General features: G+C 37.7%; 1 protein-coding gene across 6 annotated transcripts in view; it reads right to left on the bottom strand.

Moving 5' to 3' along the window:
- Nucleotides 1–17,472, bottom strand: part of ltbp3 (latent transforming growth factor beta binding protein 3) — an 86,687-nt gene extending 69,215 nt beyond the window's left edge. For 4 of the 6 annotated variants that reach the window (XM_061962325.2, XM_061962329.2, XM_061962328.2 and 1 more), the window contains exon 1: nucleotides 16,802–17,470. In XM_061962325.2, the coding sequence (XP_061818309.1) occupies nucleotides 16,802–17,039 (238 nt within the window). In that variant the 5' untranslated portion in view covers nucleotides 17,040–17,470. Of the gene's footprint in view, nucleotides 1–16,801 lie in introns of all 6 variants that reach the window. The other 2 variants (XM_061962330.2, XM_061962327.2) reach the window with 2 other exon arrangements.
- Nucleotides 17,473–24,333: the final 6,861 nt, after the last annotated feature.

Below are 24,333 nucleotides of genomic sequence, written 5' to 3'. Positions count from 1 at the left end.
AATCAAAGCATGATCGTAAAAATCCACATTTTGTATTATTGACATCGCTAACAACACTGAACAAGGCACAGAGCTCTGGCCCCATGCGCGCTCCCGCGTAAGGGGATACAAAATATTTCAGGGATACAGAATTTCGCACGACACCGGAAAATAATCACCTCCCAGGCATGTGTAGTCATGCCTGACCTCCACATCAGTTAACGCTGGTTAGTACAGAGTTAGTTTCTTCTGTTTTTTTCATTTGTGTGATAGCTATGAACGGTTAGATGCTACTTAAAACATGTCCTGTATAGTTATATAAAGGTGTTACGATGACCACAGCTTGACCCTGGAACAGACTCTTTTAGTTAACAATGTATGTTTTTGACATGTGAAGCATTCCACAGTCTAGAAACATTCTTGCTAAATGTAATAAACGTTTTGATGCTTATCTGAAAAAAAGCTTTGATATATTTCCAGTGTAAGCAGCATGTTATTGTTACAGCAGCTGCGCAGAAATAAACACAAGGGCGAGTGACATGATTCTTCGGAGGGGGGGTACAGGGAGAATGCAAAAATGGATAATTTTGGTCTTTTTCCCTGAAACTTCTGAAGGAAATGAAAGCGACTTGAAGAGGGGAAAATGATGTCTCAAATATCTGAAACACGACCCTGAACACACACTGCTTGTCAGAGATGCTAACAATCTTCATCATGGAAAAATTGTAGTAAGGTAGGTTCACTCCCTAATGGCTTCCACAGACGGAGAGAGAGTATATGCATAGAGACATACACTCAGGGTCGTTTGTCATCCGATATGTCAGACTAGTATTTGTTTTACTACGATATTAGACTATATTTTATTACCATGACGGAATAAAGGAACACACTGACTAATGGTTAACAGCTGCTTACCTGGACCATGTTTATCATTTATGGCTCACTCTTCCACTATTAAGACTTTTTTCCCTTTTATCTGATCTAGTTGGGACATATAGTACATGTAGTATGTACTATAAGTGAGGAGTGCAGTCCCTTGAGGGCAGGGCAAGTACAAGTAGACAGCTAGGCTCCGTGCCCGGCCACAGTTGATTTGATGGAGTGGAGAAAGACTCCACTCACGCCAAGCAGACGCTGCTCCCTCACTGGAGGGAAAAGTATAGATCTAAGAGTGCATTTATGTGCTATGTAATGAGCCTTGGCTGCGCAATTAAAGGGCGATACGGGAACATTTTGCCACAGTGCAGAGAACTCAAGCTTATTTTATCATTCATTGGGTGTTCATGGCTGTGTGTGAGCTTTCAACAAAATGAGCGAGTGGTATCAGCTAAAATAAATACGGTTTGCTTTCGCCCCACTTGTGGTATGATTCGGTTTTTAATAAAAAATGTTTGCCCCGTTTTTGTTTTTTTGCCAAACATTGCGCCTAACAAACTATTCCGTTTTCGTATGATTTGGCGGTATTGAGAGCACAAACAACGAATCCCACTCGTTGGTGACTCTGTCTCTGTGCTTGTTATATTGCAAAATAAGCCACCACGGGGCCAAAGAAAGTTACGAATGGCAGCATTTTGATAAAGAAAGTCAGAAACACTATTACAATCAGGTTTTTTTTTCCAGAAGGAATGAAGACTGCAAAAGTGATTCCTATTCACAAGGTTGGTGATAAACAGGAATTCACTAATTATAGATCAATTTCTATTCAGTTTTCAAAGATTCTGGAAAATATATTTCATAAAAGATTATTCAATTATATAGGAAAGCTAAAAATTATTTGTCAACAGCAGTAGGGTTTTAGACAGAATTGGACCACTACCTTAGCATTAGTGGACCTTGTAGAAAAACTATCAATACCATAGACCAGGGGCTCCCAAACTACGGCCCGACAGCGTCCAAAATCAGGCCCGCGGGAAGTCCCAAGTATTAAAAATAAATAAATTTAAAAAATAAATTTAAAAAAATATAATTTTTTTCTGTCTTTTCTTATCCACTTTGTACCGCTTGCTACTCACGGTGTCTCCTAGCCGCTCAGGCAAATCATATTGTCTAAAAATGCATTTTCTCATCGATAACGTGACATCATCGCGCGCGTGGAAAGTGCGCTATATATATATATATATATATATATATATATATATATATATATATATATATATATATATATATACACACAGTATATATATTATATATATATATATATATATATATCTAATATATATATATATATATATATATATATATATATATATATATATATATATATACATATATATATATATATATATACATATATATATATATATATATATATATACATATATATATATATATACATATATATATATATATATATATATATACATATATATATATATATATATATATATACATATATATATATATATATATATATATATATATATATATATATATATATATATATATATATATATACACAGTATATATATATATATATACAGGTAAAAGCCAGTAAATTAGAATATTTTGGACCGACACCAGCAGATGACATGGCACCCCAAACCATCACTGATGGTGGAAACTTTACACTAGACTTCAGGCAATGTGGATCCTGTGCCTCTCCTGTCTTCCTCCAGACTCTGGGACCTCGATTTCCAAAGGAAATGCAAAATTTGCATGGTTGGGTGATGGTTTGGGGTGCCATGTCATCTGCTGGTGTCGGTCCACTCTGTTTCCTGAGATCCAGGGTCAACGCAGCCGTCTACCAGCAAGTTTTAGAGCACTTCATGCTTCCTGCTGCTGACCTGCTCTATGGAGATGGACATTTCAAGTTCCAACAGGACTTGGCGCCTGCACACAGCGCAAAATCTACCCGTGCCTGGTTTACAGACCATGGTATTTCTGTTCTAAATTGGCCCGCCAACTCCCCTGACCTTAGCCCCATAGAAAATCTGTGGGGTATTGTGAAAAGGAAGATGCAGAATGCCAGACCCAAAAACGCAGAAGAGTCGAAGGCCACTATCAGAGCAACCTGGGCTCTCATAACACCTGAGCAGTGCCAGAAACTCATCGACTCCATGCCACGCCGCATTAACGCAGTAATTGAGGCAAAAGGAGCTCCAACCAAGTATTGAGTATTGTACATGCTCATATTTTTCATTTTCATACTTTTCAGTTGGCCAACATTTCTAAAAATCCCTTTTTTGTATTAGCCTTAAGTAATATTCTAATTTTGTGACACACGGAATTTTGGATTTTCATTTGTTGCCACTTCAAATCATCAAAATTAAATGAAATAAACATTTGAATGCATCAGTCTGTGTGCAATGAATAAATATAATGTACAAGTTACACCTTTTGAATGCAATTACTGAAATAAATCAAGTTTTTCAAAATATTCTAATTTACTGGCTTTTACCTGTGTATATATATATATATATATATACAGCCCGGCCCCCGGCCAAATTGTTTTAACCCAATGCAGCCCCCGAGTCAAAAAGATTGGGGACCCCTGCCATAAACATTAAACAATATGCTGTTGGTGTGTTCCTAGATCTCACTAAAGCTTTTGATACAGTGAATCATGAATTGTTACTAAAAAAAATGTGTACAGATATGGGATTAGAAGTGTGGGCTTTTCTTGGCTCCAGACTTATCTGAAGAACAGATCCCAGTATGTCCACATTAATGGCACTGATTCCCAGCTGCTGACAGTGACCTGTGGGCTTCCACACGGGTCAGTCTTGGGTCCTTTTTTGTTCCTTATGTATATGAATGACCTTTGGTTAGTTTCAAAAACATTACATTTGATTTTATTCCCTCTTGACACAAACATACTTAGTTGTGGTAACAATCTAGAAACATCAATAGATACAGTAGAACAAGAACTATTATTGTTAAACAACAACCGGGTACTCCGGCTTCCTCCCACCTCCAAAGACATGCACTTGGGGAAGGTTGATTGGCAACACCAGAGGTGGGTAGAGTAGCCAGAAATTGTACTCAAGTAAGAGTACTGTTACTTTAGAGATGTATTACTCAAGTAAAAGTAAGGAGTAGTCACCCAAATATTTACTTGAGTAAAAGTAAAAAGTATGTTGTGAAAAAACTACTCAAGTACTGAGTAACTGATGAGTAACATACACACTCATATCATATATATATATATATATATATATATATACACTGTATATATATATATATATATATATATATATATATATATATATATATATACATAGATACATATACATTGATATATACAGTATATCATTTATATGTATTTATTTTGCTGTTTTTGTTTACATGTTAAAGGTGTTTTAATGAATATACATGCATGTTTAACACATATAGATTCCTTTCTTTCATGAAGACTAGAATATAAGTTGGTGTATTACCTGATTCTGATGACTTGCGTTGATTGTAATCAGATGATGTGATGATAACGTCCACGTTTTCAAATGGAGGAGAAGAAAAGTTCCTCCTTTCTGTCTAATACCACATGAAAGTTTCCAGCTTCCATATTCGTTTTTATATACTTTACAAGAAATATATTGGCGTCAAACTCCGTAGCTTGCTAGCTTGTTTGCGCTGGCTTTCGGAGACTCTTGTTTTGAAAGCGCAGGCGCTATGGAGCGGCACTTTTATTGTGAAGACAGAAACGTCCTCATGTGCGGTCAGTCTTTAGGCTTTTGACAGGATGTACGGTTGAAATAATTGATTGATTGGAACTTTTATTATTAGATTGCACAGTACAGTACACATTCCGTACAATTGACCACTAAATGGTAACACCCCAATAAGTTTTTCAACTTGTTTAAGTCAGGTCATGTGACCACCTGGCTCTGTTTGATTGGTCCAACGTCACCAGTGACTGCATCTGATTGGTGGAACGAAGTGAAACGTCACCAGTAAGGCAGGCGTTTTGAAGGTCTGTCTGACAGACCAAAACAAACAAAGCGTGCATTAACAGATCGATAAAAATTAGTAGCGAGTAGCGAGCTGAATGTAGATAAAAGTAGCGGAGTAAAAGTAGCGTTCCTTCTCTATAAATACACTTAAGTAAAAGTAAAAGTATGTTGCATTAAAACTACTCTTAGAAGTACAATTTATCCCAAAAGTTACTCAAGTAGATGTAACGGAGTAAATGTAGCGCGTTACTACCCACCTCTGGGCAACACTAAATGGTCCCTAGTGTGTGAATGTGAGTGTGAATGTTGTCTGTCTATCTGTGTTGGCCCTGTGATCAAATCAAATCAAATCAACTTTATTTATAAAGAGGTGGCGACTTGTCCAGGGTGTACCCCGCATTCCGCTCGAATGCAGCTGAGATAGGCTCCAGCACCCCGGCGACCCAAAAAGGGACAAGCGTTAGAAAATGGATGGATGTTAAAGAAGTGGTTTGATACAAAGAAGTTAACAAAACTAAATGTATAGTGTTTGGAAATTGTGCCATTGATGTACAGTATGTAGATATGTAAAAATAAATGATGCTATGATAGAAAGAGTGAATCAAATAAAATTCATTGGAGTACCTAAAGGAGTACCTAAATATAATAAGCTCAGTTGGAAGCCCCATTTCAACTATATCAAGGAAAAGCTATGTAAATCTCTTGCAATAATATCTAAAGTAAAATAACTGTTAAATGAAATAACTATATAGTGTATACTGTTCCCTGAATCTCCCTTAAATGACCTATGGCCTAAAAGTGTGGGGAAACACTTATAAAACCAATCTTAATCCAATTAGTATCATTCAAAAAAGAGTGATCCGCATTGTTAATAAAGTGGCTTACAGGGCAGAAACAAAAGAGCTTTTCATAAATTGAAAGCATTAAAATTAAAGGATTTGGTCGACTTTAAGATAGCACAATTTATGTATAACATAAACAATAACAAGTTACCAGTGTTTATTCAGGGATTGTTTCGAAAATGAGACTGTGTTTACAATTTCCAAAAGAAAGAAATGTTTCAAAAAAACATACGTGAGAACGAGTGCAAAGCAGCATTGTGTGTCTTTTGTTGGGATTCATGTATGGAATAAGTTGGACCAAGAGCAAAAAGACTGTAAAACTTTAGTTCAAGTATTTTGAAAAGATCAATTACTAAAAAGTATGTTGAGAATGGATGCTAAGGATATACAATTAATATGATGGAGCTTTTTCATATTTTTTTTTGTGATTAATGTTTTTTTTGTGATGCCTATTCCATTCCAGACTTTATGTATAAAAAAATAAATGTATTCTTTTTGTCTGTCAAATGTTTAAATGTCTGGAAAAATAAATAAATAAAGTTTATATTCAGCATCAAGTGTTGGAATTGGGGGTTAAATCACCAAAAATGATTCCCGGGCGCGGCCACCGCTGCTGCCCACTGCTCCCCTCACCTCCCAGGGGGTGAACAAGGGGATGGGTCAAATGCAGAGGACAAATTTCACCACACCTAGTATGTGTGTGACAATCATTGGTACTTTAACTTTATACATTACAATCAGGGATCATATCATGATTTGTTCTACATTAAAAACACTTTCTTGTGTTCTACATAACATGTAATGGTGGTTCTTTGGTCAACATTTTGCACAGATTATGTTTTATAGACCGTTTTTAAAGCGCTTTCTGACCTTCTCTTCAAGATGCGCCGTTTTGTGGGTGGTCTTATTTACAGTATGTGCCTCTACTTTGACTGTGTCTTCTGCCCGTCAGCCATGTTGTAGTTTTTAGCGCCTCCATAGCGAGTCTACTGACAGATATAAATTCAAACTATATGCCACTTTCTGTTAGAAATGGCAACAACAAAGGATGCATGTGACTGTATGAGCCAGTCTGCCCCACAACAGGAGGATAGAGAAAAATAAGGAGCTTATTGATCAAAGCAAGGACTACAATGGCGATCGCACGCAAGGCACTCTAAGTTTATAACATATATTGATAATCCGGTGACGTTTTTCCTAACCAGCGACATCACAAGAAGGGCAAATGAGGAAGGCAAGATTGTTTTATAAATATCTCCTCCATCCCTCCATGGTTTGAAATTAAATTTCCGGGACTTATGCAGATCTCAAATACACAACAACAGGTACCAATAGGTAAGAAAACCTGGTTTTGCATAGTAAGGCCCCTTTAATACAGCAGTAAGTGCCCAACCTTCCAAAAAAATGTAGCAACCCGTCCGTCCATCTGCAAATTATTTTTGTTGTAAATTGCAATTAAAAATTACGAGTTAGTTACAGATTTCTCTCATCAATATATGCCATAACGAATGCCACAGTGAAGCCTGTGAAATTCGAACGACATTCAGTGTCTCACTCGCTAGTATTAGCTAATAGCTGGACAAATCTTTCTTATTCCAAGCATGGGTCAGAAAAAAGGATGTGTGAAGGAGAGTGCTCTGCTTCTTCATGTTAAACCATGAATTGTAAATAAATTAGATTTTGATTTAACTTTGTCAGCATGTTCATAATAAACTACTACTACTACTAAATGGTAAATGGGTTATACTTGTATAGCGCTGTTCTACCTTCAAGGTACTCAAAGCGCTTTGACACTATTTCCACATTCACCCATTCACACACACATTCACACACTGATGTCGGGAGCTGCCATGCAAGGCCCTAACCATGACCCATCAGGAGCAAGGGTGAAGTGTCTTGCTCAAGGACACAACAGATGTGACGAGGTTGGTTGAAGGTGGGGATTGACCCAGGAACCCTCAGGATGCTGGCACAGCCACTCTCCCAACTGCGCCACGTCGTCCCCATACTACTACTACTACTACTACAACAACTATTATTACTACTACTACTACTACTACTAATACTCTTACAGAAGGGATGTATTTAATGATGTTAAATAATGTATGTATGTAGAAGGTTGTAAAGTTTTTATCTTCCAACTATGAAAATATTACATTTATGAATAATATTTGTATTTCGCAGAAATGTGTTTACCCTGGTAAGGCCTGGAACCAAATGGCCGCAATAAACGAGAAACGACTGTAGTATATGTCTTAATATTTTCATATATTATGTAGCGACTTAGGGCAGCACGGTGAAAGAGGGGTTAGTGCATCTGCCTCACAATACGAAGGTCCTGAGTAGTCTTGGGTTCAATCCCGGGCTCTGGATCTTTCTGTGTGGAGTTTGCATGTTCTCCCCGTGACTGCGTGGGTTCCCTCCGGGTACTCCGGCTTCCTCCCACCTCCAAAGACATGCACCTGGGGATAGGTTGATTGGCAACACTAAATTGGCCCTCGTGTGTGAAAGTGAGTGTGAATGTTGTCTGTCTATCTGTGTTGGCCCTGCGATGAGGTGGTGACTTGTCCAGGGTGTACACCGCCTTCCGCCCGATTGTAGCTGAGATAGGCTCCAGCGCCCCCCGCGACCCCGAAAGGAATAAGCGGTAGAAAATGGATGGATGGATGTAGCGACTTACAACTTAAAGGGTACATATAATGATTGTACTAGGGTTGTACGGTATACCGGTATTAGTATAGTACCGCGATACTAATGAATAATTTTTGGTATGATACGTCTCTGAAACATATCGGTCCCGCACCCCGAGCAGAGGAGCATGTTCGCCGGCACACAATCAGGGAGTTCTTACAAGCAGACACAGTGTGTAGACAGAAAAGGGAGAACAGACGCATTTTGGCTTAAAAACTAACAATAAAGGTGAAGTTATAACACTGAAACACCCTCACGGCTAGCTAGCGTCTAACGTCCATCCGCCATCTGCAGTGTTGTTGCCACTTCTATATCACTAATCCTCGCCTCCATGGCGACAAATAAAGTGAGTTTCTACAAGTATCATCCCTGCAGGACGAGGAATAGCTAAACATGCTTCATTACACGCTGCAGCTCACCGGCATCAACATGTAAACAAACGCCATGGGTGGGTCCACACCTAACATCCACTGTAATGATATCAAGTACAGGCACGTATCTAGTCGATACTACTATAATTATGTCAATATTTTTTGGAACACAACATCTTCTTTCGTTTTAAAAAAGTGTATATTATGTTTATAAAATCAGGAAATATGTCCCTGGACACATGAGGACTTTGAATATGACCAATGAATGTATGATCCTGTAACTACTTGGTATCGGATTGATACCTAAATTTGTGGTATCATCCAAAACTAATGTAAAGTATCAAACAACAGAAGAATAAGTGATTACTACATTTTAACATAAGTGTAGATAGAGCATGTTGAAAGAGAAAGTAAGCAGATATTAACGGTAAATGAACAAGTAGATTAATAATTAATTTTCTACCACTTGTCCTTAATAATGTTGACGAAATAATAGAATCATAAATGATACAATATGTTACTGCATATAGACTAATTAGGAGCCTTTGTTTGTTTACTTACTACTAAAAGACAAGTTGTCTTGTATGTTCACTATTTTATTTAAGGACTTAACTGCAATAAGAAACATATGTTTAATGTACCCTAAGATTTTTTGTTAAGATAAAGCCAATAATGCCAATTTTTTTGTGGACCCCTTTATTTAGAAAAGTACCCAAATAATTTTAGTACCGGTACCAAAATATTGGTATCGTTACAACACGAGATTGTACTCTCCATTTTTATGGTCTAGATCAGTGGTTCTCAACCTTTTTTCAGTGATGTACCCCCTGTGAACATTTTTTTAATTCAAGTACCCCCTAATCAGAGCAAAGCATTTTTGGTTGAAAAAAAGAGATAAAGAAGTAAAATACAGCACTATGTCATCAGTTTCTGATTTATTGAATTGTATAACAGTGCAAAATATTGCTCATTTAATGTGGTCTTTCTTGAACTATTTGGAAAAAAAGATATAAAAATAACTAAAAAGTTGTTGAAAAATAAACAAGTGATTCAATTATAAATAAAGATTTCTACACATAGAAGTAATCATCAACTTGAAGTGCCCTCTTTGGGGATTGTAATAGAGATCCATCTGGATTCATGAACTTAATTCTAAACATTTCTTCACAAAAAAACAAAATCTTTAACATCAATATTTATGGAACATGTCCACAAAAAATCTAGCTATCAACACTGAATATTGCAACGTTGCATTTCTTTTCACAGTTCTTTTTGACAGACATTTAAAAAAAATCTCACATACCCCTTGGCATACCTTCAAGTACCCCCAGGGGTACGCGTACCCCCATTTGAGAACCACTGGTCTAGATAATATATTTTGGATATGCTTTGGTGTAGAGTTCCGGTAAATTTTACTCTACAGTTAAATTTATAACCATTTTTTTTTTGTCTGTCTACAGTTTGTGTGTGGAGGCGTTCCCAGATTGCAAATAAAACCACGCCACACCTTCTCCAAAAGTATCAGAATTTATCTTTTGAAAATGTACACTTTTTAAGTATGTATCTTGAAGATGAACATCACAGCTATTTATTTTTCAATCACATCTTAAGTCATCATAGGTCCCATTTAAGTCAAAGAGACATTTCCCAGCAAGCTTTCACCATCCAAGTCAGAGATGATCTGCTTCAGACTTAAAACACACAGTATATTGGAGTGTGGGCTTTTATTCTTTAGAAGTTATTTTGGTAATGATATACTGTACTGTATTAATTACGGTGGGCGACAGAGGCAAAAAGATCAAACATTTAAAAACACTGATTAACACATGCAACGTGAAAATGCAGAAAATAAAATGTAATGCAATCTGCAATCACATAAACGCTGCAGGATAAATGCTGCAGATGGCAAAAACACACGCCCACCCCCAAAACTGCATGAGTGAAATGCTGAGAGTTCACGAAAATAAAAGTGTTTTCTGCACGTTGGCCGCTGTCGCCCACCGTAGTTAATATATAATTACCAAAATAACTCCTACGCAGTAAATTCAAACTAGGATATATTGCAAAAGTGTGTTAGTGAGTTTTATTGTGACTATGAAGTAGATATCCTCTTTGACTTGGCTTGAGAAGCGTGCAGGGAAATGTCCTGAGTTAAACTGTTGACTTAAAGGGGAACTGCACTTTTTTTTGGAATGTTGCCTATCGTTCACAATCATTATGAAAGACATGACGACGGATGGCATTTTTTCAGTGCATTGTAACGTAAACAAAAGTCCAATGAGAGCACCTATATTTCTCCCATAAAATCAAATAATTAACCATTCAAAACCCGCCAACAATACCCCATTTACATTTTGTGATTGAGTATTATCAAAATACATAAATATTAAGTGTTATGATAAATGTGTCTGTTACTACATTACATATATACTTACATAATGTATATAAAACCCTAATGGAGGTGTTTGGTTGTTTTTTAAGGGCTTTTATAGGCGAAGTACAGCGGCTCCCATAGCCTCTCTTGTAAGCGGACTTTTGATCAGATTTATTTAATATTTACAATGCAAAAAAATTAAATAACATCCATCGTCATGTGTCTCATAATGACTGTGAACGATAGGCTAAATTCCAGTTCCCCTTTAAGCAGTCCCTATAAGGTTTCACTGGCTTTTTTGTGATTGTTGTGGCCTAACGTGTATAGATTCGAAGCAACTTTTTCAGAAAATTGTTCAATAAAATTGAAACAACTTGTGATTTTATGAATTTGTAACCTTAACAAGCAAAGGATTTCAACAAAAAATTGAAAAAACTACAGTATTGATATTTTACTTGTTTTATACTACATAAACATAGACACTAGATGGCAGTAAAGGTACATACTCAAAACCTATTGTCAAATTACTGTACTTTCTACATCTTAAACATTAATTCATGTTCCAACATATTTACCCCTTCCGTCTGCAGGTTAAGAACATTTATAGACTGTTGAGAGAGAAATAGTAATTTTTGTTGATAAATGAGAGAGAATGAGTAATTATAATCACACTTTAACATCTCTAACAGGCAAATGTTGCCTCTTTGCTCGGGCAGCTTTGCAACTGAGAATATGTTCTTAGTTACCTTTCCCTGGATAAATAAAGATTAAATGAATATATAAATACATGTGAACTAGTAAGTGAGGATGGCGGTGTGTTGCTAAATGTTTCACTTTAATAATAATACAAGTTGATTAAATTTATATAGCGCTTTTCTAGACACTCAAAAGCGCTTCACAGAAAACTGAGAACCCATAATTCATAAATACTACATTACCCAGACGGAACAGTAGTAGATCTAAGCGATGCAGAGCTATGACTTTCGTGTCGATTGACCAATATAGAGTAGATCAATTGTTACACATTGATGTTCCTGCTTTGTCTACACAAGAAACAAACGTAAGTGTTGGTTGGACAGTTGACACATTTTGACGCTGATTGGCCAAAGTGGCTCATGAACCTGGAAAAAGTCCATAAAGTATCTGCAGCATTGTGTAAAGTGCAAGATTCAAAGTGTTGGGGGAAAAGTAGCGGCTTATAGTCCTGAAATGACCATACTACAAACAACTACAGTAGTTTTATGAAGTAATGTAATAATAAAGTACAGTGTCTACATTGGAGAGTTGTAGAATATCTTCTTCATATTTTTTCATGGATACATTTCAGTCATAAAATCATACTTGGCTGGCGTTTGACTCATTCTGCTTAAGTATGGTGCAGACTAGCAGTGACACGCTCATATTACTTCACCAAGTTGGCGACACGTTTGGTCATGTTATGATGTATTTCTTTAATTCAATGAGTATCATCCATTTCTTCTTCACACTCACTTTTTTCTTTCCTGAAGTTATGTCAATCTCTAGCTACAGTATAAACTAATGCTAGTAAAACCAGATGTTTTGGACCTAATCTTACGGGGGTCACTGTGCCATTCGCTATACCAACTAACGCTGGGGAGGCTTGTAACTCTAGTTTTTGCTCACAACTTAGAGCATAACAATTAGCTGAGAGAGACAGCTCTCAACTTAAACATTCTTAAGTTGAGATACCTTTGTATATTCTTATCGCAACATGCTGCCATACATATTGCGATATAGATTTTAGGCCATATTGCCCATCCTTACTCTCAGTATGTTGAGCATTTCTCTCCAGCATTTGTTTTGGAGCTTGGAGCATTTGCAGCATTTTTTTTTTGCATTTTTGATCTTGCAGCATTTATGTGATGGCAACATTTTTTCAAATGGGAAAGTTGCATTCGTTTTATGGTGTTTTTGGTTTCATCTCTCTCACCATATATAACCGATAAATGCCCCTTCCTAAACACAGAACATGCGCTGTGAGTATAGGGCACCGTTTTGCGTGAATAAACGCATGTAAATTGTCAGTTAATGAATGACAGGGCACTTCATATGAAAAGGGTATTCTTCAAATGTATTCCTAGCCCCTCCCTGCTCACTTATGAGTGTATAATGGCAAATTTCTCTCAACATTGCCACTGTGGCGCATAGTTAGTGCTTGTCTTGCACGGCAGCTCTACCAAGTTCAAGCCCTGGAGGGAGCTCAGTCAAGAAGGTTTACAAATTGATGTTCTAATTATGTTATATTGGCATTATTGTTTTAATTGTAGTGTAAGAAACATCATTGTTAATACTTTATTATCACTGCTTACCAGTACTTGACTATTCATTTTTTTTATGAATACTGGTCAATATATTTGTATATATTGTATCCGCTGACGGCTTGTCCAGGGTGTACCTCGCCTTCCGCCTGAGTGCAGCTGGGATAGGCTCCAGCACACCCCCGCGACCCGGAAAGGGACCAGCGGTAGAAAATGGATGGATGGATGTACTGTAGTTCTGTTGTTGTGTTTTTGTTGTTGTCTCTCCCTGACTTTTTTCTTCTTTCTATCCCCTCCTGATCCAGTTAAACACACATAAGGCAACAAGAGAAATATCCTACACTACTCTTTTGTAAAGTACTGTACATCTGTACAGCGGATACATCTACTGTAGATCCCACAATATTATTTGCCCATGTGGCTGGACAGGACAGGTTTAAAAAAGTATTAATAAAAAATTGTTGAACAATTTAATTTCCATGTACAAAACATTTGGGGTGCTGCAAAAAAGTGCATCATATCTGAATTGATTATGACTCTTAATCGATTCATAATTTTAAATATAAAAATAAAACAAAAAATAAAAACAGATGCTATACATATTTAACAATAAAAGTTGGTGTCAGCATATGATTATCGTATGATTAGTAATTATTAGTAACACAATTTCGGATTTGTTTCATTACATTAGTGTTTTTTTTCCGTACATTTTTTTTTCTTTTTCGCCATTTTGCAGCGGGCCAACAAAACAAAAAATTGCCCCAAAAAAGTGCATCATATCTGAATTTATTCTGACTCTTAATCGATTCATAATTTTCAAAAAATTATCTTTCACGAAAAAAATGTACATATATTTTTTAAATAATCAATTCTTAAAAATTCGTATTTAGGCCATCTCCATACTTATTCACCGCGCGTGCGTATAAGGCAGAGGTATCCAAACTTTTAAACATGCAGAGGCCATTATATATTTTGCAAAAATATATATAAAGATGCTATATATCGTGTCTGTGTTTACTAACAAGACATCATGGTGGAGCCATAGTCGAGTTTCTTAACATGGAGATATTCTCACTACTTTTCTTTTGTCCAGCACAAAGAAAATAACATTTTAGTTAAATGTAAGTTGTGTCTTGGATCAAAGATCCTATCTACTGCCCAAAACAGCAATTCAAATCTGCTGAAACAGCTACAAAGCAACATGCTTTGACGAAGCTAGTAAAGAGAGACACACTTCACCTCCACCTCCACCTCCACCTAAGCAACAGCGGCTGGATTTTAACAGAGGGACTGCTATCCAGGACAACATTGATAGAGCCATTGCAGCGTATGTGCTAGAAGACATGCAGGCTATTTGTACAGTGGAGTCAACCGCTTTCAGGCAGCTAATTAGCATGATACCGGGCGTCAAACGGCAAATGGCACCTGGACAGCGAGTACATAAAAATGGAAAGCGAGCTAAAGAAAACACTCCAAACTCTGCCTCTGCTCATCATTCAGCACTGAAGGTACACACACTCTGTCAATTATCTTATATACTGTTGCTCTTTCATTCTAGATTTCTAGAGTGTTTGATTATCACATCACTCTAAATGTATAGACTATAACGTTCACAAACATAAAGAGGGATCCTAGTGGGCCAGGCCGATCTTTCCTTATCTCTAAACTAAAACTGGGGAAATGCGTAGAGTGTTCTGGGCTTCACTACAGTGTTGATCTTCTGAAGACATGATTTTATTTCATAATTCCTTGAGAGAAAAAAATGCCTGGTTAGGCTTAGTGTATGTCATGTGTGCCTTCCTATGTTGTTATTATGCGGTTTGTTACTTATGTATGTTATGTTGCAGCTATTTAAAATAGTTTTGTCAATTTGTTCTGGCCTAAAATAAATTGGCCCTTTGTAACATATCTTTGTCTTTGTGTGTTGTATGTAGACCACATTGCTTAGCAGAGTTCAGTGATGCAAATGCATGTCAAGTTGATCAACAGACTGTATTATTCTCCAGTACAATAACAGTACTGAAATGAAGGTTAAAAGGGCATTAATGGGAGCCGTAAAAAAAAAAGAAGAAGAAAAAATAAGTAACTAAATAGTTACTTTTCACAGTAACGCATTACTTTTTGGTGTAAGTAACTGAGTTAATAACTGAGTTACTTTTGAAATAAGGTAACTAGTAACTGTAAGTAGTTACTGGTTTTCAGTAACTAACCCAACACTGCTACTGAGTAAACAAAAACAGAATGCTGGACAACAGCAAAGACTTACTGTGGAGCAAAGACGCCGTCCACAATGTACACCCGAACATGACATGACGATCAACAATGTCCCCACAAAGAATGATAAAAACAACTGACATATTCTTGATTGCTAAAACAAAGTAGATGTGGGACATATCACTCAAAAGAAGACATTAAACTGCTACAGGAAAATACCAAAAAAAAGAGAAAAAAACACCAAAGGAGGAGCGCAAGACAAGAACTAAAACACTACACACAGGAAAACACCAAAAAACTCAAAATAAGTCACAGTGTGATGTGACAGGTCATGACAGTAGACCTACTTTGAGACAAGAGCTATAGTGATGCATGGTTGGTTATGGTTTAAAGCAGGGGTCCCCAAACTACGGCCAGCGTCCAAAATCAGGCCGGCAGGAAGTCCCAAGTACAAAAAAATACAAATAAAAAAATAAATATATTATTTTTTTATGTCTTTTCTTATCCACTTTGTACCGCTTGCTACTCACGGTGTCTCCTAGCCGCTCAGGCAAATCATATTGTCTAAAAATGCATTTTCTCATAGATAACGTGACATCATCGCGTGCGCGGAAAGTGCGCTATATATATATATATATATATATATATATATATATATATATATATATATATGTATATACAGCCCGGCCCCCGGCCAAATTGTTTTAACCCAATGCGGCCCCCGAGTCAAAAAGTTTGGGACCCCTGGTTTAAAGTCATATCCAACAATTGTGACAACGACCTTTTACTGTCAACTGAGTTTTGTTTTTAATGATTTCAGCTGGTGGTGTGCCTCCGGATTTTTTCAACGGAAAAAATGTGCCTTGGCTCAAAAGAGGTTGAAAAACACTGCTTTAGACACCCCTGGTATAAGGCAAGTGGAAGCGTTTGTAACCTGTACTGTGTACGAAAAGGTTGTATTCATTACAAGTTTTATATATATCGCGAGAATCGTTTTTTGTAGATTCACATGTAAAGTTTGATTTTAAAAAAAAGTGTGAAAATGGCCATAAATAGCCAATTGAAGTAGCTTGACGGGGTGAAAATGCAACAATAAAGCCAACATCCTATTTCTATACGGTACATCAAGAAGTGATAATAAAAGCTGGTGTTGTTCACTCACCGACCCTGAAGCCCGGGCCAATGAGCGTGTCCGCCCCCTGGCCGTTCTCCGCTATCAGCGTGGTGTTGTTGCCCTGCTCGCAGCGGTCCTGGCACTGACCCTTGAGGCAGATCCGCTTGCAGATGACCGGCGCGATGACCACCTTGAAGCGCTCGCGCGTGGACACGCGCTCCGTGCACCGCGCCAGCCTGTGCACGCTGAGCCACAGGAAAAGCACGCGGCAGATCAACGAGGGCATCGTGGCATCCTCCGGTGCCCCTCTCGGAGTCCTCTCACGCAGCCGGACGCATGAAACCCACCAGCCGAGGGGGGCGATCCGCGTCAAAGCTCCGGGTGCGCCCGCTTCTACAGCCGAGTGGAACGTCACATACGACGGGGAAAACTCCGTGGAATTTCCTCAAGGTGGAATAAAATCACTCCTCAGGTGTGCTGGCGTGGTCCGTCCGTAAAAGAAGAACGTGTGGCATGTTTGGAAGTTCCCGAAAAGTCCCTTCTTCCTCGCCTGTTGCTTCCCGGGAGTGCGTCGAAGCGGCGAGGAGAGGAGAGGAGAGAGGGAGAGAAGAAGGGAGGAGAGGAGAAGCGAGCCAACCCTCTGTGGAGAAAGTCTGGCTGCAGGCCAGGCAGGCAGGCGGTGCAGCAGAAGTGCTTTTCTTCTTGCTTACTTCTTTCCCCACCTCCACTGCGAGCCTTGAACGCACCACTGGCCTCTGCCGCGTTCCAGCTGCGCACGTCACTCTGGAAAGAAATAAAAAGATAAACTATATCCTGTACTGTACTTACTGTATGCACATCACACGTCTAACCACGTCAACATGTGTCCTGCACCCTCATGATAAATCACATCACTGTCTTCTGCACTTGTGACTACTTTTTGCTCATAAAACTGTTCAACTTATTGTATTTGTACATGCCAGTGCTGCAAGGAACATATACTTAATTTTTTTTTTTAATCATTCGGTAACACTTTAGTATAGGGAACATATTCTAAGTAACAAAGACTTAATTTAGAGTTATTTGGACACTAGGGGAACATATTGTAAGTAACAAAGACTTAAGGGTTAGGGATGTCCGATAATGGCTTTTAGCCGACATCCGATATTGTGCAACTCTTTAATTACCGATACAATATCAACCGATACCGATATCAACCGATACTGATATATACAGTCGTGGAATTAACACATTATTATGCCTAATTTGGACAACCAGGTATGGTGAAGATATGGTACTTTTTTTTTAATATTAATAAAATAAAATAAGATAAATAAATTAAAAACATTTTCTTGAATAAAAAAGAAAGTAAAACAATGACATAGAAACCAGTAATTAATGAAAATTAGTCAAATTAACTGTTAAAGGTTAGTACTATTAGTGGACCAGCAGCACGCACAATCATGTGTGCTTACGGACTGTATCCCTTGCAGACTGTATTGATATATATTGATATATAATGTAGGAACCAGAATATTAATAACAGAAAGAAACAACCCTTTTGTGTGAATGAGTGTAAATGGGGGAGGGAGGTATTTTGGGTTGGTGCACTAATTGTAAGTGTATCTTGTGTTTTTTTATGTTGATTTAATAATTTAAAAAAATGAATAAAGCCGATACCGATAATAAAAAACCGATACCGATCATTTCCGATATTACATTTTAAAGCATTTATCGGCCGATAATATAATTATAGGTTGTTGTAAAATTCACCTCCCCATCAACATTATTAAGTGTGTAAATGGAAACTAAAACATACTAAACAACTCTGTTTGTTAGGTATGAACAATAGCCTATCTAGTGCAACAAATCCCTATAAAACACCATAACATGTAAAAATAGACTACTTACACTACTGGTGTTAATATCTAACACTATTCAAAGTGTGCATTGAACTCAAAGTCCATGAGAATCAGATCAACTGAGAAAAAGTGTTTTAACAAGTTGAACTAAATCCAACAGTTTGTACTTTTCGATAATAATTAGGGCTGTCAAAATTAACCAGTTAACTGATGTGATTCATCACAAAAAATAATGCATTATTATGAACACACTTAGATTATTCATGAAATGTATTTTTATCTTAACCGCCGTACGGTCAATGATCAGATCAATGCATGCTTACACTCCAAAGTAGAGCTTAAAAGAACTTTAGATATAACTGTTACCAAGTTTTATTTAGATAAATGACAGGCGTTTAAGTAAAATGTGTAAAATTGTTCCTGGATGACATTCTGACAATAAAATTGCATTTGTGTACAAATATTCGTGTGTTTTCTTAAGCTAATTTTAATTCTGCCAGCAAGTAATTATCTGTGATTAATCATGGTTAATCCAAATTCCAAAATGAGATTAATCAAAATTTTACAAAAAATAAAAATTTGACACCTCTAATAATAATACATTAATGTATTTGTAGTTTGCAGTTTTGTTTTGTTTATTTATTTAAAAGGGACATTGATGAACTCAATAACACAATGTGGATTATAGCAAGGAGGCTCATTTCCATCCGCATTCCCTCAACATATAAACAGATTGACACAACAGCACACTACAATAAAAATAGACTACACAAGCATAGAGCAAGTTTTGAAATAGATGTGGTTTGCTTGTAACCATGCTTTTACTTTTATGGTTTTGTGTCTCTTTAATGGCTAACTTTGTGTTGAAATGGTGAAGTGCAGATATTACTAACTGCACTGCGGTAATCAATGATACACATACCGATTGTATGGTATACCTATGTAGCAGCAACTGTAACCTTACAATGAGCACACGTGGCCTGACAACAAGAGCTGCAGCTGTGCACTGCAAATAGAAAAGACCTCAAGAGAGTAAGTTAGTGCGATGACGTAACACCCAGTATGGAGCCCCCCTCCCCCTGAAAGTGACATTATCTAATTGTGATTCTTGTGCCTGGGAAAAGTTAAGTGTGTCTGGTACAGCCGTCCAAAGTCGTCCCCGGGGAGGAAGGCGGTATTTGGTGAGGGTCACGTTGTCAAGAGGGAAAGTCAGACAATGAGGAGAGTTAAGTGACACCCCCCCCCCCAAAAAAAGTGTTTACTTTCCAGGCGCTGAGGAAATGACTGCATGGAGTTCACAGGCTGCTCTCACATTTCTCTTTGTCGTCATTGACTGCCAACACACAGGGACACAAATCAAATATAATGTGGTAGACACACAAAGCATACGTTTGTCAAGTTTACAGTAGTTACATCGACCTTAGTATTATTATACATGTTTCTCGCGTCATAAAGAAAGTTGTCTTGGACTATAGCAGGATATAAAACAGTACAGAAGCATTTTACTGAGGCTTGAATAAACTTTTTGTGCCACACACAGTACAGTAGTAACTCTGTTCAGGCCAAATTGGAGCTCTAAGCAGAATTGTATTTTGAGAAATCAATTGGCCCTGCGATGAGCTGGCGACTTGTCCAGGGTGTACCCTGCCCACCGCCCGAATGCAGCTGAGATAGGCTCCAGCACCACGCAACCCCGAAAGGGACAAGCGGTAGAAAATGGATGGATGGAATTCATCTTTCTTTTTCTTTTTTTTTAATCTGTGCAAAATAAACAACAAAGTGAATATCTTCCTGACACATCACTGACCAGGGTTTCGGCTCCAGTGCAATAATTCACTAGTCCAGGGCAAAATGCTACATGCCAACAATGATAATATCTAGGGAAATTCGCCACTATATTTTTATCAGGAGACTAGGAATACGTTTGAATAAAATCTTATATAAGGCTCCCTGTTATTGACATTTTACAGGCGATTATTTACACAAAATGGGCCCCGTGCGGAACAGGAAGCGTGCCCTTGCCTAAGTTTTTGTTAGTAGTTCTTTCCACTAGGTCAGGAAACAGCGTGTTCGTACTACCCAGAAGAGCACGTTCATTACACACCGTGGTGTTGACCTGTGGAATGAACTTGAAGAGTACCTAAAAAGTATCACTACATTTCCTAACTTTAAAAGATTGTATACATTAAGTGTACTTAGAAAATATGCCAATGAAGAGGGATCACAATTAACAATCTCTGCAATGTATGAACTTCACTTAGACAACATTTTGTATGTTACGCTCTGCTGCGCGCGCACACACACACACACAAACACACACGCACACACACACACATTCTTGTTTTTGTTCCCTTCTTGAGACCTCCAAAAAAAAATTCTAGTTATAACAAAATTTATATTTACAACATTAATGATATATACATCCATCCATTTTCTACCGCTTGTCCCTGCAAATATAAAAAAGGTAAGCTTTTAGTTAATTTTTTTTTTTTAAATGTTTTGTGTGTAATTGGTTTTTAATCTTCATTATTTACTTCAAGTTATTACAGTATGTCTCTATATACAAATTTATTTTATTTTTTAAATTAATTTTGGCCAAAGGGGGCGCATTTCAATTTCTTACACACACTTATTACATATGTTGGCCAGAGGGTGAACACTTAAAATTTTTACACACACTTGTTATTTCATATGTTGACCAGAGAGGGAGCACTTTTAAAACCGACAGTCAATTTGAAAAATCCCTAATTTTTGGGACCACCCTAATTTTGATAGATTTCCCCACCAGGGGTGCAAATGAGACATTCTCTATTACAATGGTTCTCAAATGGGGGTACGCGTACCCCTGGGGGTAGTTGAAGGTATGCCAAGGGGTACGTGAGATTTTTTTTTTAATATTCTAAAAATAGCAACAATTCAAAAAACCCTTATAAATATATTTATTGAATAATACTTCAACAAAATATGAATGTAAGTTCATAAACTGAATATCAAATCAAGTAGGCTATTCCATTCATTACCATAAACCCAGAGTTTCCCCCATGCCATGATGGTTTACCCTACCTGGCGGTGCCACACGGCACCAATTGTCAATCAACTATCGATGTAGAAAACAATGGAGGCTTGGTTAAATAAAGCGTAGCAGTAATGCAGCTGTGACATGTGGACATGTTCCATAAATATTGATGTTAAAGATTTCTTTTTTTGTGAAGACATTTTTAGAATTAAGTTCATGAATCCAGATGGATCTCTATTACAATACCCAAAGAGGGCACTTTAAGTTGATGATTACTTCTATGTGTAGAAATCTTTATTTATAATACATTTTCAACAAGTTTTTAGTTATTTGTATATCTTTTTTTCCAAATAGTTCAAGAAAGACCACTACAAATGAGCAATATTTTGCACTGTTATACAATTTAATAAATCAGAAACTGATGACATAGTGCTGTATTTTACTTCTTTATCTCTTTTTTTCAACCAAAAATGCCTTGCTCTGATTAGGGGGTACTTGAATTGAATGAAAAAATGTTCACAGGGGGTACATCACTGAAAAAAGGTTGAGAACCACTGCTCTATTAGATGCAATGGTTTTCCATATTGGGACCATGATTTCAGTCCTAATTTGTTCACCGGTCCTCATATGGAAGGTACTTTTCCTTGTTGATGTCTCAAGGAGAGAAAAACAAGAAAAAACACTCACACACACACACGCAGGATGCATGCGCATGCATGCGCACTGGAGGTGTATGAGCATGAGCATGGATGTACACGACACAATCACAGTTATTGAGAATTTGATATTGATTTCTGTAAAAAATGGTGGTATTCATTGTATATGCAAGCAATCAACAGCTAAAATGAAATGTGACCATATAAAAACAGGGTAGGCGATCATAAGTAGTTTACTTCTACTTACCCCTTTTGAGCTCAAGGTGCTTCCGCTATGTAACCTGAGTGCACGCAACTATATTGTTGCTTATTCTGAGTATGAATATGTATGTATTGCTTTTTTTATTTTTTTTAATCTCAAATAAATTATCTGGACTGACGACGGAATTGTAAGAAAAGCAAAACCGTTTTTCTAATAAGTAATGTAAGTCAATCAATGTTTACTTATATAGCACTAAATCACGAGTGTCTCAAAGGGCTGCACAAGCCACAACGACATCCTCGGCTCAGATCCCACATCAGGGCAAGGAAAAACTCAACCCAATGGGACAATGAGAAACCTTGGAGAGGACCGCAGATGTGGGGACCCCCCCCCCCCTGGGCGACCGGTGCAATGGACGTCGAGTGGATTTAGCATAATATTGTGAGAGTCCAGTCCATAGTGGATCTAACATAATAGTGAGCGTCCAAGTCCATAGCGGGGCCAAAAGGAGACCATCCCGAGCGTAAACAGGTCAGCAGCGCAGAAAGATGTCCCCAACCGATGCACAGACGAGCGGTCCACCCCGGGTCCCGACTTTGGACAGCCAGCGCTTCATCCGTGGCCAATTAATGCTATCCAGACACCCAAAACTATTAACACAAAACACATTTTATCGCGAATATAGTTTTACACGCGGAAAACATTGCAGAATGCATATGACTTACAGCTAAATTTGGTAAATAAAACATTTCGCATCACTTTTAGCTTCATTGAAACTCTTGTTTGCGAAGAAAGGGAGGAGAGACAGACGATCACCTCACAACCTTCTACTTTGCTACGAGTTCTTTTTTTCCACCTTCTTTATCAAAGTGCTGTTACTCGCAACTTTCTTTGGCCCCATGGTGGATTATTGTTATTATTTTGCAGCCGTACTCAATAAAAAGGCACAGAGGCTTATGGTGTGACTGTGTTAGCAAAGAATAAATGTCAAGCAGTGATGATGTCATAGAAGGGCGACGAAGCTGGGGGCATGTTGTGTAATAATAAAATAGTTTTTTAATGACATAAGATTGTGTCATCAAACCATGTGGAATTTCATTGTTTGGGCTCTCGCTTCCGTGGGATGACACACGGGGAAGTGGGTTAGTTTGTTACTCGCAATATTTGGCCGTGTGATAACCGAGACGATATTTGAAAACATTTTCGTTGAAAACCGAGGCACCACTGTAAGTCAAAAAAGTTAAAGTTAAAGTACCAATGATTGTCACACACACACTAGGTGTGGGACTGTATTCCTCACATTTCAGCAACCATGTTTATTACATCTCATCTTAACCCATCTTTTCAAGGCACAATATTAAATTCGGATATACTTAAGAGTAGTCAGTGTAGAGCTTGTACAGCAGTATGGGTGTACGACTGTCCACGGAAAAGGAGTCAACAGTAACACACCCATATTATTGTCTAAATAGCTCGCGACAAAAGTGAGTACCAAGATAATTGCGTCTTGTCAACAGTCAAGCATGGTGGTTGTAAACTCATAGTTTGGGCTGCATTAGTGCTACTTAGCCACGGTTAATTGAGGGAAACATCAATTCCAGCATGTACAATGACGAAAAGAGCCGGTGTTTAGGCGACGAGTGCTCCCCATTGGAATTCATGCTCCCCCTGTATACACGCATATACAGGGGGAGCAAGAGTTCCAAAGGGAAGCACTTTCATACGCATGCGCATATATGGGGAGCATGAATTCCAGTGGGGAGCACTCGTTGCCAGAACATCGGATACACATTCTTTGGTAAACTGGGCAGCATGGTCATTTTCCAACATGTATTGTAAAGGAACCAAAACACACTTTAAGAAAG

Source organism: Nerophis lumbriciformis, linkage group LG09 (assembly GCF_033978685.3).
Source record: "Nerophis lumbriciformis linkage group LG09, RoL_Nlum_v2.1, whole genome shotgun sequence".
NCBI lineage: Eukaryota > Metazoa > Chordata > Actinopteri > Syngnathiformes > Syngnathidae > Nerophis > Nerophis lumbriciformis.
Note: the sequence above shows the minus strand (reverse complement) of the source record. Positions and strands in the feature narration are given on the sequence as shown.